We start from the raw sequence: 12622 nt of genomic DNA, 5'->3' as shown, positions 1-12622 counted from the left end.
TTCTGTGACCCTTATTTAAACGTGATTATAAGTGCAATATATTATCAAAATTCTCTTTCATTATCCAGCTAAAAAAACCCAGCTAACCAAACAAAAAAACATGAAATAATCTCAGTCTCATAATACTCAAACATTAAGAACTTTGAGACCTTTCTGAATAACCACTTCACCTGTTATACTGATCTGACACCCAGTTGGTTTAACATTCCTGAATATGGTACTAGAACAAAATGTTAACAAAATCTGGCACTTACAGGTTAAGAAAATTAAATATAATAATTTCAAATATTCTAGTGACAATTTCAGTAAAAATAAATCACTGAACTTTAAGACTTAATCTCTTCAGGAAAGCTATAATTCAACTGGTTCTTTATCTCTTCATTGAAAAACATGTCATTCAACTGCTAAAGATATTTTCCAGTTCAAGAACCTTTAACGTCGTTAACCTTGAACATATCAAGACTTGAAGTAAACTATTTGAACTTAAAAAGTAATTTTGAACAGTTTATTCTATCAAAACTATGAAGTACAAACCCAAACATACCTGGGACGGTTGTTTGCATTCCCTAAAATTGGATGTTATATACCCCAGAGCCTTTGACCTCTCTTTGTAGAGACTAATAGCTTGATCCATAGGAACTCGTAATTTGATCCAGTATTCTACAGTACCATAATTTTGAATGTTTTCTTTGATTCCTAAGGAATAAATACATACAGGGTTGCATTAATTTTCTTTTCAACATTAAAGTACTTAAGTCAAAAGCTAGGAAATGCCACAAATTAAAGATTAGTTATCTTGTGACTATATATTATGACAGTGTTTGTGACATGAGATGTGCAGTTCATGTTAGAAACAGAAAAAAAACCTCCTCTGGCTCTACATGTATGATCCAAAACTGAAATATGACCATTTTTTCATATTGTAATCTGCAATATTTACTGTCCAAGCTATAGAGTCAAGTCAAGTTCATTATTTTAATCTCTTTAAGGCAAATAAAGCTTAGGACAGTTTTGTATGTCAAGAGTTGGAAATGTCCCATAAAGTGGTATGTAGTTTAAATTACTGGCAAAAATACTACTTTATAATGGCTTATTAAACCAGATTTTTGACAAAAGTAGGCAGTTAGAGGTCTCTGAATATACTGATCTGACAAAATACTTCTAAAAGAAAAAGTAAGCACCATAGAATATTAAGTACGTCTTAAAAAAGGCTTGTCCAGGATATCTTAAAATTATTTTAACACAATGAATTAAATTAAAAGGAAAAAAATGCACAAAACCTAAACCAACACCCCCATAGATTATGTTACTATGTGAAATATTATTAACTGTAATCACCATCATTTGGACCTTTTGATGCCTTACAACTATTATATGAAGATATCTGACTTACTAGTTTAAATTACAACCACTGTAATAATTTCTTCCTTTATTTATTGGTAAGGAATGAGGGGATATATTTATGACATTTGGGCTAGATATAAAGCACTGATCTTTGATAGTCTTATAATGCAGAAATGTTTTTGTTTTTAACATAGATTCTGCCAAACAGAGAAACTGCATATGCAAAAGTAGAATAATTTAATTTAATTTAAATATATTACAAGACTTCACTGAAATTACTGTATGTTTCACAATTGAAGTAAGTAGGGCCCCCTTGTATCAATAACAGTCTGAGAGGATGAAAGAAACTTGCATTAAACAACTAAAAGACAGTTAACAACATATAAAATAAAGCAAAATGAAAAAATATGTCTTATTTTAAAATATCTTCTCTACAATATTCATAGAGAAATTCTAACATAGAAATAGTACTACAATGCAATCAAGTACACTGCTCTACTAACTACTTTTGTCCATGTTGTTTTTGTATAATTCTGTTGAGTAAGGTGATACTATATTTTATTAAAATTCTTTACATGTGTAGTAGTAACACTTTGCCAGTAGCCTTTATACAAGACAAAGAATCACTTGCTATTTTCAGACAAGATTCTCTAATGCCATTTCCAACATGTCACATACTCCTAATGTCACATACTTCAGGACCACTATATTAACAACACTTTTGTCCTCAGCCATTATGGGCAAAATTGCACCTGCCAGAGCTTTCCCACAACTGTTGGTAGAATCACCAGAACATGCTGCACATCCAACAGGAAATATCATGTTCTGTAAACCTTTTTTTTTTTTTCTCTTTTGAAATAGTAATACACAAATTCATTGTTGGCCAAATACGCATTACTTAATTGTCACAATGCTGCATCAAACAGAATACTTTTTGATATGTTAATTACCAACTAAATTTGCCGTGCTGTAGATCTTCCCATTGTTTTCCAAGATTTCATGGAACTTCAGTTGACATGCAGCAACTGTTTCATAATCTGTGCCATATGCATGATGAACCTCAAGAGTGATACTGTTTTGCTGTATATAGTGCAAGAAGCAGTCATCAGCCTGCACAAGATACTGAGAAGTGAAGTCATATGATGGGGTACGCCCATAAACGACTGGGGTTGTCTGAAGTTCGAAGTCATAGAATGCATAAGTACAAAAAGTTGCAGGTTCATGGTCACCAAAAGCGTGCATAGCTACAGAAGAGAAGATCACTTTGCTGATATGAATTTCAAAAAGGTTCTCTCCTCTTTCTAAATGTAAAGTTTCATCAAATTCATCCACTGGATCACCTGGCAATAATTCTGGTCTGGATTTATGCGGTTTTGTACCATAGACAATATCTCTTAGTTGGGCTGCAACAAATAAAATAAAATAGAGCTACAATATAACAGTCTTGTTTAAAAATCAAATATAATTAATGACTGAGTAGAGAGGGAAAAAAGCATAATTCAATTATATTAACAATGTTACTTTCTTAAAGGTGTTGCCAAAAAAGAAATCACACCTTTAAAATCATGCATCTACTGCTCATTTAGCACACTGACAACAATCAAGAATACCTCCACAATGGAGCTGCTTCAATATACATAGACACAGGCCCCTAACATTAATAACAGATTACAAGGGAGTTAACAAGCAAAAATTCAGAAGTCTTAAGCAATAATCAAATTAAGAATCACTATGCAAATGTAGCAGAGACTTAAGATACATATTCTTGGAGGGTTGAACTAAATTTGCCAGGGAAAGAAAGAATACATCTGACTTTTAATCTCTGTAATATCTTGAGTGGAAGAACTCAAGCAAAGACCTTTATATGTTGCCTGGCCTCACAGATGGTAAATGGTGCAAAAATGCTTACAGAATTAAGTCATAAATCATCACGCAGTCCTTTAGTACAGGGGATGCAACTTGGAGACAAAACATGAAAATTGTTATAACATTAGGGTTTGTAAGGTATCCTATTTCAGGCTTTCTATGCACCTTTTACACACTGAAGCCGTTAAAACAACATTTTAAATTAATCAAATTGAAATATTCCGTAGGTATATTATACCATGACTTTGGGATATTTAGCAACACATAAAATGAATATGTAATGATAGGACAGCAAAATAAAAGGTTGACCATAAATGCACGATTTATTAAAAAAAAAAAAAAATAAAATCTAATTTTGGTAGTTTTATTCTTATTCTACAATAGGTGCAGCATAAACTGCTTTGTTGAATTTTGTTTGATTAATAACTTCATCATTTAAGTTAATGAGACAGCAGACAGGTAATTTTCCATTAAAGAACTGACCTTTCTACTAGTTTTAGGAATGGAAAAGTGTTTCAACTGAAGAACAAATTTACAACAATAATTTGCAAGAGATAAAATATAAAAAAAGTTAGAGAAGAATATACTTTAAAGATACCTTCTAGTTTTCTGATGCGTGCAGCTCTAATATCGAGAAGATGGACATACTGTTCCAGTTTTAACTCATAGTCTTTCTGTAGACTTTCCATCTTTTGTGTCACTGCTTCTACTTCAGTCTGAAAAAAATTTGCATGTAAAAAGGACTTTTGAGGCTTGTCTGCCCTGATGCTGCACGTGCTTTTGGCTACAAATTAAAATACAGTTAGATTTGAAGAAAGAACATTTAGAGTACACAAAAATAGCAGCAATTTTTAATTCAGTAATACAGTAATCAGTTTGAATTTCAGCAAAATCTAAAAATATTATTACGAAAAACAGACTACTTATTCTTTCAGGACAACATTCCTAATAGTTTCTTTAATGATTTTGTTATTTTAAACTTAGATTAATTGAATGAAAATTCAAAATATGATCTGCAATAATCCAGCACAAGTGTTGTGGAAAGGAAGCTTATTTGATAAGTACACTTACTGTTTTTCCTGTGAGGACTTGATAAGAGCTCAGAGATAATCCCAAGAAGGCATGGTTTGAGGGCTCTGATCGGGGTGACTTAGAAGACTAAAGTGATAGTCATTTGGATCTCACGCTTTTTAAACAATACTTTCAACAACAGCAAAACTTAGGTTAGGTTACCTATAAACAGACTGGCTTTGTTGCTGAATTTGCAAGTCTTAATTATGACACTTTCCAGTGCTACAAATGTTAAAATGTTATTATCAGGTTATTTTCCACTGTGAGTAGAGTTTAGTACCTGGTAATCTTTGTTAATTTTGTGCTGCACAATTAACATATTCCTTGTCTTTTCAAGTTCTTGCACTGTTTCCGCATGTGTTAATTGCAGCTCCTGCATGGAGTGTTCTAAATCTTTATGGATATCATCATCTACTTTTTCCAAAAACGTGAGGTCCCCATTCTTCTGCTGCTTTTGAACCTGGAGCAAATTTGGAAAATTACTAGAACAAACTTTGGTAAAATATTTGGATGTATTTGTGCCTGGTTAAATGTAACACTGGGATATAATTTTGGAACAACAATAAGACAGTAAGCATAACTTCGTAAATTTTGAGCATGTGGTAACACAAAAACCAGCAATGAGGTAGATCAGCAAGTGTCAGGATTGTATTCAGTAATGTAATCTCATGATTATCAGGAACCAATTAAAATGTATGAGATATTCAGAAGCAATCACTCCTGTCTATCCAATGAAAATACAAACCCCTTAATATATTTGCCTTTTATATAATTTATAATCCTGCTTCAGTGAATGTACAAAACCTGAATTATTATTCTCAAGTCTACATTGCTTCTGTTATTAATATTGGGGTTTTAATTTTTGTCTAGGTTTTTTTTCTTTCTTTTTTCATTATCATTATAGAATTACTATTTGCATTTCAGTAGCAGAAAAAGATTTTATTTACAGTAAACACATCCTCAAGAAAATAAAACATAAGCCACTGGAACCGTGGAAACAATGCAAACTTATTTTTTCACTGATTTCTTCTCCCCATCCTCACTTCATTTTCAATTTCACTGTAAACAATAAAATTACAACTTATGTGCAAGAGAAAAAAATAGAACATTTTCTGCATATTTTTGTTTTTCTGTTTTAATAAACAAAGAGAAGTTGCTAAGCATCACTGTATTGCATTTTAGAACTTCCATGCTTACAGTACACTCCCATAAATTACAGAATTAATAAACACATTTTTTAAAATAAACATTATAGGAAGAACAAGATGGAGTGATAAGTAATTTAACTGAGAAGAAGTAAGTTTTTTAAAAAAAGTGCCTGTGAATCTGGTTTAATTAACTTTTGATGTTATAATGAATTATCTACATAACTCTAGATTTCATCCTGACAATTTTTCCATCTTCCCTTCTGCTTCACTGTAACTGAAAAATGAGAAAAGTACACAAATGAGCTCGAAGTGAAGATTAACTACTAAAAGATGCACAAATAATTCAGCCCTTGAAAATTGCAGGCATTGTATAGAAAACACGTAATGGTCAACCAAGGGTTTAAAAAAAAAAAAAAAAAGAAAAAAGAAAAAAAAAAAAAGAATAAATGCAAAATATATAGAATCATAGAATGGTTTGGATTGGAAGGGACCTTAAAGATCATCTAGTTCCCAACCCCCCATATGCTCATTCTTTGTAAGTTACCTTTATAAGCAAGAGAGCTTCATTGAGTTCTGCCACATCAATATCACTTTCCTGAAACAGAAATACTTAATGAAAAGGTGTTATCAGATGTGAATGAATATTGAAGAAATACATTCAGAATAACAAGATGTATTCTCACTAGACATGACATTTTGTTTGATATCATGAATAAATAAATACCATTATATTTCTGTATTCTTTTACTTTTGAGAAGTATTTGCACTATGCATAAAACATAGAATGGGATTTTTTGCTCATATTCTAAACAGAAATAGAGTTCACCTTGGTCAAAAACTTCATGCGATTTTTCAGTTCATCTAGTTGTTGCTTATGTTCCAGGTAGCATAACTGCAGGTCTTTGTTCTCTTGCATCAGCTTTTCCTTTTGTTCTTAACAGAAAAAGAACAAAATATTCTACTTAATATAAAAAGCAAGTTTATAATTTTTATAATTATGTTGAATTAACTTATGCATGAACATTTCATTTTAAAATGTAGAAACTAATTTATTTTGTATAGGGAAATCTTTGGTATTAACAAACAGAAAGAGAGGGATAGAAAACTACTCCTCTTTGATCTGGTACAGGTGTATGGATTAAAAAAGGCAAAACATTCTTGCTTTCATTAAAAGGGAACCTACAGCATCAAAATCTACACCTTGTGTATTTCTAAATAGAAAGATATGCCCAAGTAAGTACAGCTTTCTGGTTTGGGGGGAGGGAGGAAAGAGGGGAATAGAGAGGATATAAAACTCCTTGTCAATCTGAATGACCAAACACCATTAAACTTATCAGTATAAAGTTACACTAATTTTACACGAATACCCACTAATGCATAGCTACATTCACAATGATTTCTCAACAAGATGTGAGGAAAAAAAACTTAAGGATTAGGCAAAATAATTTAGTTGTAACAACATACTTTCTTTCACATGGAAAAGTTTTAAAAAGCAAGCTTTTCTCAAAATCATTGAGGTTTCTAAGAACAAAAGTACTCTATCGCTCTCCTTCCCTGGCCAAACTCCTTATTCTCTTGATAACAATGTTTTCTCTCCTTCCATTTTCTCTGTGGTTTTTGAAAATCCCAAAGTTATATTCTCATACCATGTACTTAAATACTATGAATTCATATTTTAGGTCAGAATGGTATAAATGTTAACTGTCAACCTGACATGCAAGTATTAGCCTTTGTAATTCCCATCTGCACTCGTGGGAGTTGAGTGGTAAAACGTTACATACTTAGTTGAGAATATATTCTACTGCTTTCAACAAAATGGTCCATGATATCTTTTTAATGCTAAAATCTTTTCTGTTGACCCTCAGGGCATGATGCACAACTTAATTTTTTTCACAAACCAGCTTTTCAGTTTAGAGGCTTGAACTCAGCAGCAAACAGGTGGCTGAGATGCTAGTCTCAAGGGTTTTGAAATGTTTCAAACACTGACATCAGGTTAGTTTTAATTTTGCAGAGTTTATAAATCAAATGACATCTTCACTAAAAATGAATCCTCTGTAATGCCATTGCTCCTATACACAGTAGCCTGACTCGTACATGTGTTGGGACTCCACAAGAGTCACTTTCAATTCAAACATACAGTCACCAGTAAGGTTTTAATTCTCTGTAGTTATGATGAAAATGTAATGCATTTGTGCAATTGAGAAGAAAATATAATTAGAAACATTAAGGGCTACAAATTAGAAAGCAAGTAAGAAAGCAATTAAAATAAGCCTTGTGAATGGGCAGAGAAGGCAGGCCTTCATAAAAGCTGGTGAAACACTTATCAACAATTGAGTCTTTTGGAGTCTCCCAAACAATACACCCGAAAGACTGATATGTGTTGGGAGGTCTCCCACAGAGAAAGAGGGCCCCTCATGCTGATGTTGCTTCTTTTGCCTACAATATAAAACAAGATCTGAACTGGCACTTTTTCAAGGGATAAGGAGAAAAGATATCCCTCCTCAAGTACTTCTATCTCACTGTCATGAATTTTCTGACAAGAACAGCAAGCTCAGTCCACTCTTTTTCTAACATAAACCCCAGTGAAGTTTTTGTACACATTTTTAATATTCATTCACACTTGCTGCTTAAAAAGTGAACTTCAAAACTGTAAATGGTCTATAGAAAAGAAACTAGCTTTTGTTCAAATTGAGGCAATTTCAACGGCTTGTTGAACCAAAACAGGCCAATCTGTCAATAGCACAGTTCAGTCTACCTTAGCACCGTCCATGTTGCCTCTTCAGATTCTCAACAGGCTGTGTTTCTATGATCCCAACCAAAGATAAAAATGCAAGACACACAGGAAAAGAGGCAGGAGGAAAGGGAATACTTCCGCAATAGCCTTTAGGGAACAGAAGTGACAGGAGGGTCCTGCCATTCAGTTTTCCCAAATAATTACACTGTTTTTCATCAGGAGCCACTCAAACTCTCTATTGGTTGTTTCCACTTGTAATACTATCAGCACTGATTGGAGCATACTTGGATTAGGGTTGGTGCTGCATGCTGGCTGCTGCTTAGCTTGCTTCCCCTAATTTAACCCAAAAGCTGCAACTGAAGGGGAAGAAGACCGGAGGAGAGAAGAGGCGATTCTCACACCATTGGTGACCACATCCCACAAGAACACATCATCACAACAATATAAAGGTTTTCAGTAGCAAGGCTATGACAGTAACAGCGCAAGAAAGAGGGAAAAACACTGCCCCAGAGGCTTTGGAAAACACTGCCACAGCAGCTTGTGTAAAAGGCTGCAGGGCCACAAGTAGAAGCAGACTACAGAGTTGCAGACAGCCCTCTGTGTTGATAACGGCCTTAAAAGACACCTAAGGGACTGTGCAATAATACTCTTCTCAGTTGTAATCAAAATACATATTGGGCCAATATATGCAATCCTATTCAAAATCAGAATTTGAATTAACTTACACATGTGTCTTCCACATTAAATATTTGTACATATTTGCAAAACATGAAAGTAATTAGAATCTGAATCAGCAAAAGCCTCCACATTTGTTCACCTCCTACATAAATTCACAGAAAGAGTTCTTATAGACCAACCAATACCAACCAGGTAGCAGGGGAGAAGAAAAGAAAACCATCACTGTCTTTCCCTGTAAATAAAAAGTACATGCTTCCAAGACAACTGAAATCTAGTTTGCTTACTATCCCATAATCTACCTACCATCATGTACAAGAGCATCTATCTTCCCCCTCTTCCTTGCCAAATCCTCTATTTGTCTAGGTCCAATCTAGAGCAACAGGACTGCCTTCTTTGTTAGCCCATGGAATAAAACTAGAACTGTATTTATGCTGTTTTGGTAGTTTTATGGACAGAAGAACAATACTTAGGGAATGAAATATAATTTTTACTCATATGACATTTCACATGTCAGCCTTTCCTGAGACAGAATAAATACTTGTCCATTAAGGCAACTGTAAAAAAACTTCAGCTAGTAAATAGTGTACTCTGTGTAAAACAGTACTATAACTATGAACAACAAATGTAGCAAGACATGAGATTATATTAATGAAAAATAAAAATTATTTAGACATAAATATTACCAAGTAAAGACATACACTGTATGATTTTGAGATAAGTGACAGCAATCCTTGCTATAGTAATTGTTTCAACTTAGATTTTGTATTAGCTTATCTCAGCCTTTTGAGACTTGCATGAAACAACACTGTCAGGAAGATACAACGAACATGAACCAAAGAGCTATTGCAATTTATGGCTGAGAATCTGGGAGATACTGAAAAGGCAAGACACACAAGAATAAATGACTAAGGGAAACGGAGCAGGGGGGAATGGTGATAAAGCATCTGCAAATACCATATTCTAAAAAAAAGTTAAAGGAAATAAGTTATTCTGTTCTCTGTCTAATTGTATTTCTTTTAAGTATTACAAAACACATTATGAAGTTATGGACAGGAAAATACTACTAAAAAATTCAGATCCAAATTACGTGATCACTTCAAAAGAGAAATACTGAAGGAGGACATGGAAAAAGGCAAGATGATGTTAGTCTCCTGTAGTGTTAAGAATTTTCAAGACTTCATTTATTTTAACATCTCTCTTAGTCCTGGAAAAGAAGTTTTGAAAAAAAGATTCATACACCAAACTACAAAGGGTAGAAAAGACACTATTTCTACACTAGTTCCAGGCAGTAGGTTAAGACAAACAGTACTTCAGTTCTGCTGAACTTAAAGCGATGCGCAGCGAAGGCAGATACTCTGAAGTATGTGACTAAAGAAACTTATACTGCCTAAGTTTTGTAATCAAACCCTAGATACATAAGCCTTGAAGGGTATTACAATATCTACTCAAGCTGCAGCAAATTCAATTCAATAGAAATTGAAAGGGTAGTAACCTGGTGATCCAGTTTAAGAGTACAACAAGCTATTAAGTGCCAATCTGGGGAAGGGGTGGTAAAGACTTGCCACTGAAACATAATGCCCACAGGAAGGACAGGAGATGAAAGGTGTTGCTTGATCTTCCACCAAATAATAGTATGGCCTATAAACATTTTCATGCTCTTAATATCACTTTAGATTTTGCATTGCATAATCAAACTGCCATTAACAACTGTCTCTAACTGTCAATATGTCATAACTTCATATTATTGTCGCTTACGGCATCTTATTTATTTTAGCATCGCTTAAGGCTAATTTTGCAAACACTTGCTGTGGTCAAATAAAATGTTTAAATATTTAACCTGGTATTTGAAGTCAGTAGAGCTACTCAGAATCTTAATGGTAAGCACATGGTGAACTCAAGCCATAGTCATAAGAAGAATTATTCACAGCAAGCTGGCCCACTTCATTCCATTAGATTGTTCACAGAAATACACCTTTTAAAAATATACGTTTGAAGAATCAACTCTAAAAGTATTTAGTTTACTTCCTGCCTGTGCTTTTGTTTTGTAAACTTTATGTTGCCACAGTATATCATAGTATTGATATAAAAAAAGAAAAGATTGCAAGGTCTTAGAGATTCACTGAGCAGTTATCCTACAGCATGGGAAAAACACATATGAAATAATCTGTTCAGTAGATTAGAAGAAAACTGTATTATTGTAAATGTACATAGCTGTAAATAAAAATTAGTATATACTGAAAATATTAAAAAATTCTGAATTCACAAAGTTGAAAGACAATGAACCATCTTCAAGGGCCTATATAGGCTTCATGTAACTTTGTACAGTAAATAAAATTAGAATAGAGGTTTATAATTTGAGAGGGACTGTCAGACGGTCCTCTTTTCTGTAAGAATTTTCAATGTAGAGGAGAGGAGAAATAGAGACTAAAGAGTAAATATTAACCCAACAGATGAAGAATGAAGGCAGCTGGAGTGATATGATCCTCATTCAGCACATAACCTGCATTGGGTAAATTTTTGTACTTAACAGCTAGTCTTGTTTGAATGTACACTTAAACGGCAGCTCTGAAATCACCAACAACAGAAACTACACTTTTCTGGGCAATATACCTGAACTCCAACACAGGAGAATCTCACATCATGAGAAAATGATAGTTATTTCAGAAAGATACCTCTTTCTACTTTGATCTTGTCAAGGATTTCATTTTTGTCTGCTAAATCAGATTTGATAGCAGTCTCTAGTTTAGCAATTTGCAGTTTCAGTTGCTGTTCCTTTAATATCCATTGCTGTTCATGGGTCATACTGAAGACACTGCAATAAAACATGTGGCATGTGAAAAACTTTTAGAAATCAGCTTCAACAGAAAATAATAAAGAAAAAAGCTTTTAGTGGCACAGAGACCACTGTCATCATGTCTTAGGAATTAAGTAAACATATGCTGGTCTGCTGCTGTTGAAACCAAGGCGCCTTTCTCAGGCTGCGGTTAAAAAACATGAAAGAGTTTGTGGGATAAGCAAAGGAACTGGCCTTAATTTAGAGCTCCGAAGTCAGAAAAGTTGGCAGCATGCAACATTTGTGGGACTAGAAAAGGAATTCAGATGCATATCCCAGAGTAATCCACAACTCCAAACCTCAGCAACTGACAACTGACAAAACCATTCTTTCCGCATACAAAACCTCTTAATGTAGAGAACTGGGATCACCCACCTGATTTCTTTTAAATCTGTGAAACATGCAGAGCCTAAAGTCAGTTGCCCATTCAAAGAAATGTTGACCACAAAGTGACAACAGTTTTCTCATACTGTAAAACAACAATTCTGATACTGATTAAGAAGCACATATAAAGTAATCTTTCTCCTACTTTAAGAAATAAAAAACAGAGGTGGGCAAAGAAATTAGAATAACTATTTTGCCTGTAACACATTATTTACTTGTAAACTACCAATCTATGTGCAATGAGGATTGCACGGACACAGAATCAGAACTGCTGAAACCACAACAAAATGTGTAACTCAGACTGAAACAAAATTAAGTACATTATATAATTTACAGTATAATTCCCGGTACGTAAAAAGACAAAGCAATGCAATGTGCTTTCATATAATTTAAACAGTGAGTACTATGGTCTTCATATTATTATTATTCAATACTTGCATTCTTGTTGACTGGAAGAATGCCCTTCATCTTAAGCAATCATAAATCAGTGTACTCACTTTTGTATTCTGTGAAAAATCAGAAATGGTAGTTTTTTTTTAAAAAAAAAAAAAAAAAAGTCTGTTC

The 12622-nt window shown here is 33.6% G+C and overlaps 1 protein-coding gene across 12 annotated transcripts in view; it reads right to left on the bottom strand.

Moving 5' to 3' along the window:
* RPGRIP1L (RPGRIP1 like) overlaps positions 1-12622 on the bottom strand; it is an 82357-nt gene that overhangs the window by 40915 nt on the left and 28820 nt on the right. For 9 of the 12 annotated variants that reach the window (XM_075510596.1, XM_075510604.1, XM_075510603.1 and 6 more), the window contains 7 exons: positions 11514-11653; positions 6256-6362; positions 5974-6024; positions 4562-4741; positions 3809-3926; positions 2295-2747; positions 545-696 (listed from right to left, as the gene is read on the bottom strand). In XM_075510596.1, the coding sequence (XP_075366711.1) occupies positions 545-696; positions 2295-2747; positions 3809-3926; positions 4562-4741; positions 5974-6024; positions 6256-6362; positions 11514-11653 (1201 nt within the window). Of the gene's footprint in view, positions 1-544; positions 697-2294; positions 2773-3808; positions 3927-4561; positions 4742-5973; positions 6025-6255; positions 6363-11513; positions 11654-12622 lie in introns of those variants that run through there. The other 3 variants (XM_075510601.1, XM_075510602.1, XM_075510605.1) reach the window with 3 other exon arrangements.

This window comes from Mycteria americana, chromosome 8, assembly GCF_035582795.1.
Source record: "Mycteria americana isolate JAX WOST 10 ecotype Jacksonville Zoo and Gardens chromosome 8, USCA_MyAme_1.0, whole genome shotgun sequence".
Taxonomy (NCBI): Eukaryota; Metazoa; Chordata; class Aves; order Ciconiiformes; family Ciconiidae; genus Mycteria; species Mycteria americana.
This window is presented reverse-complemented; position numbering and strand designations above follow the sequence as displayed.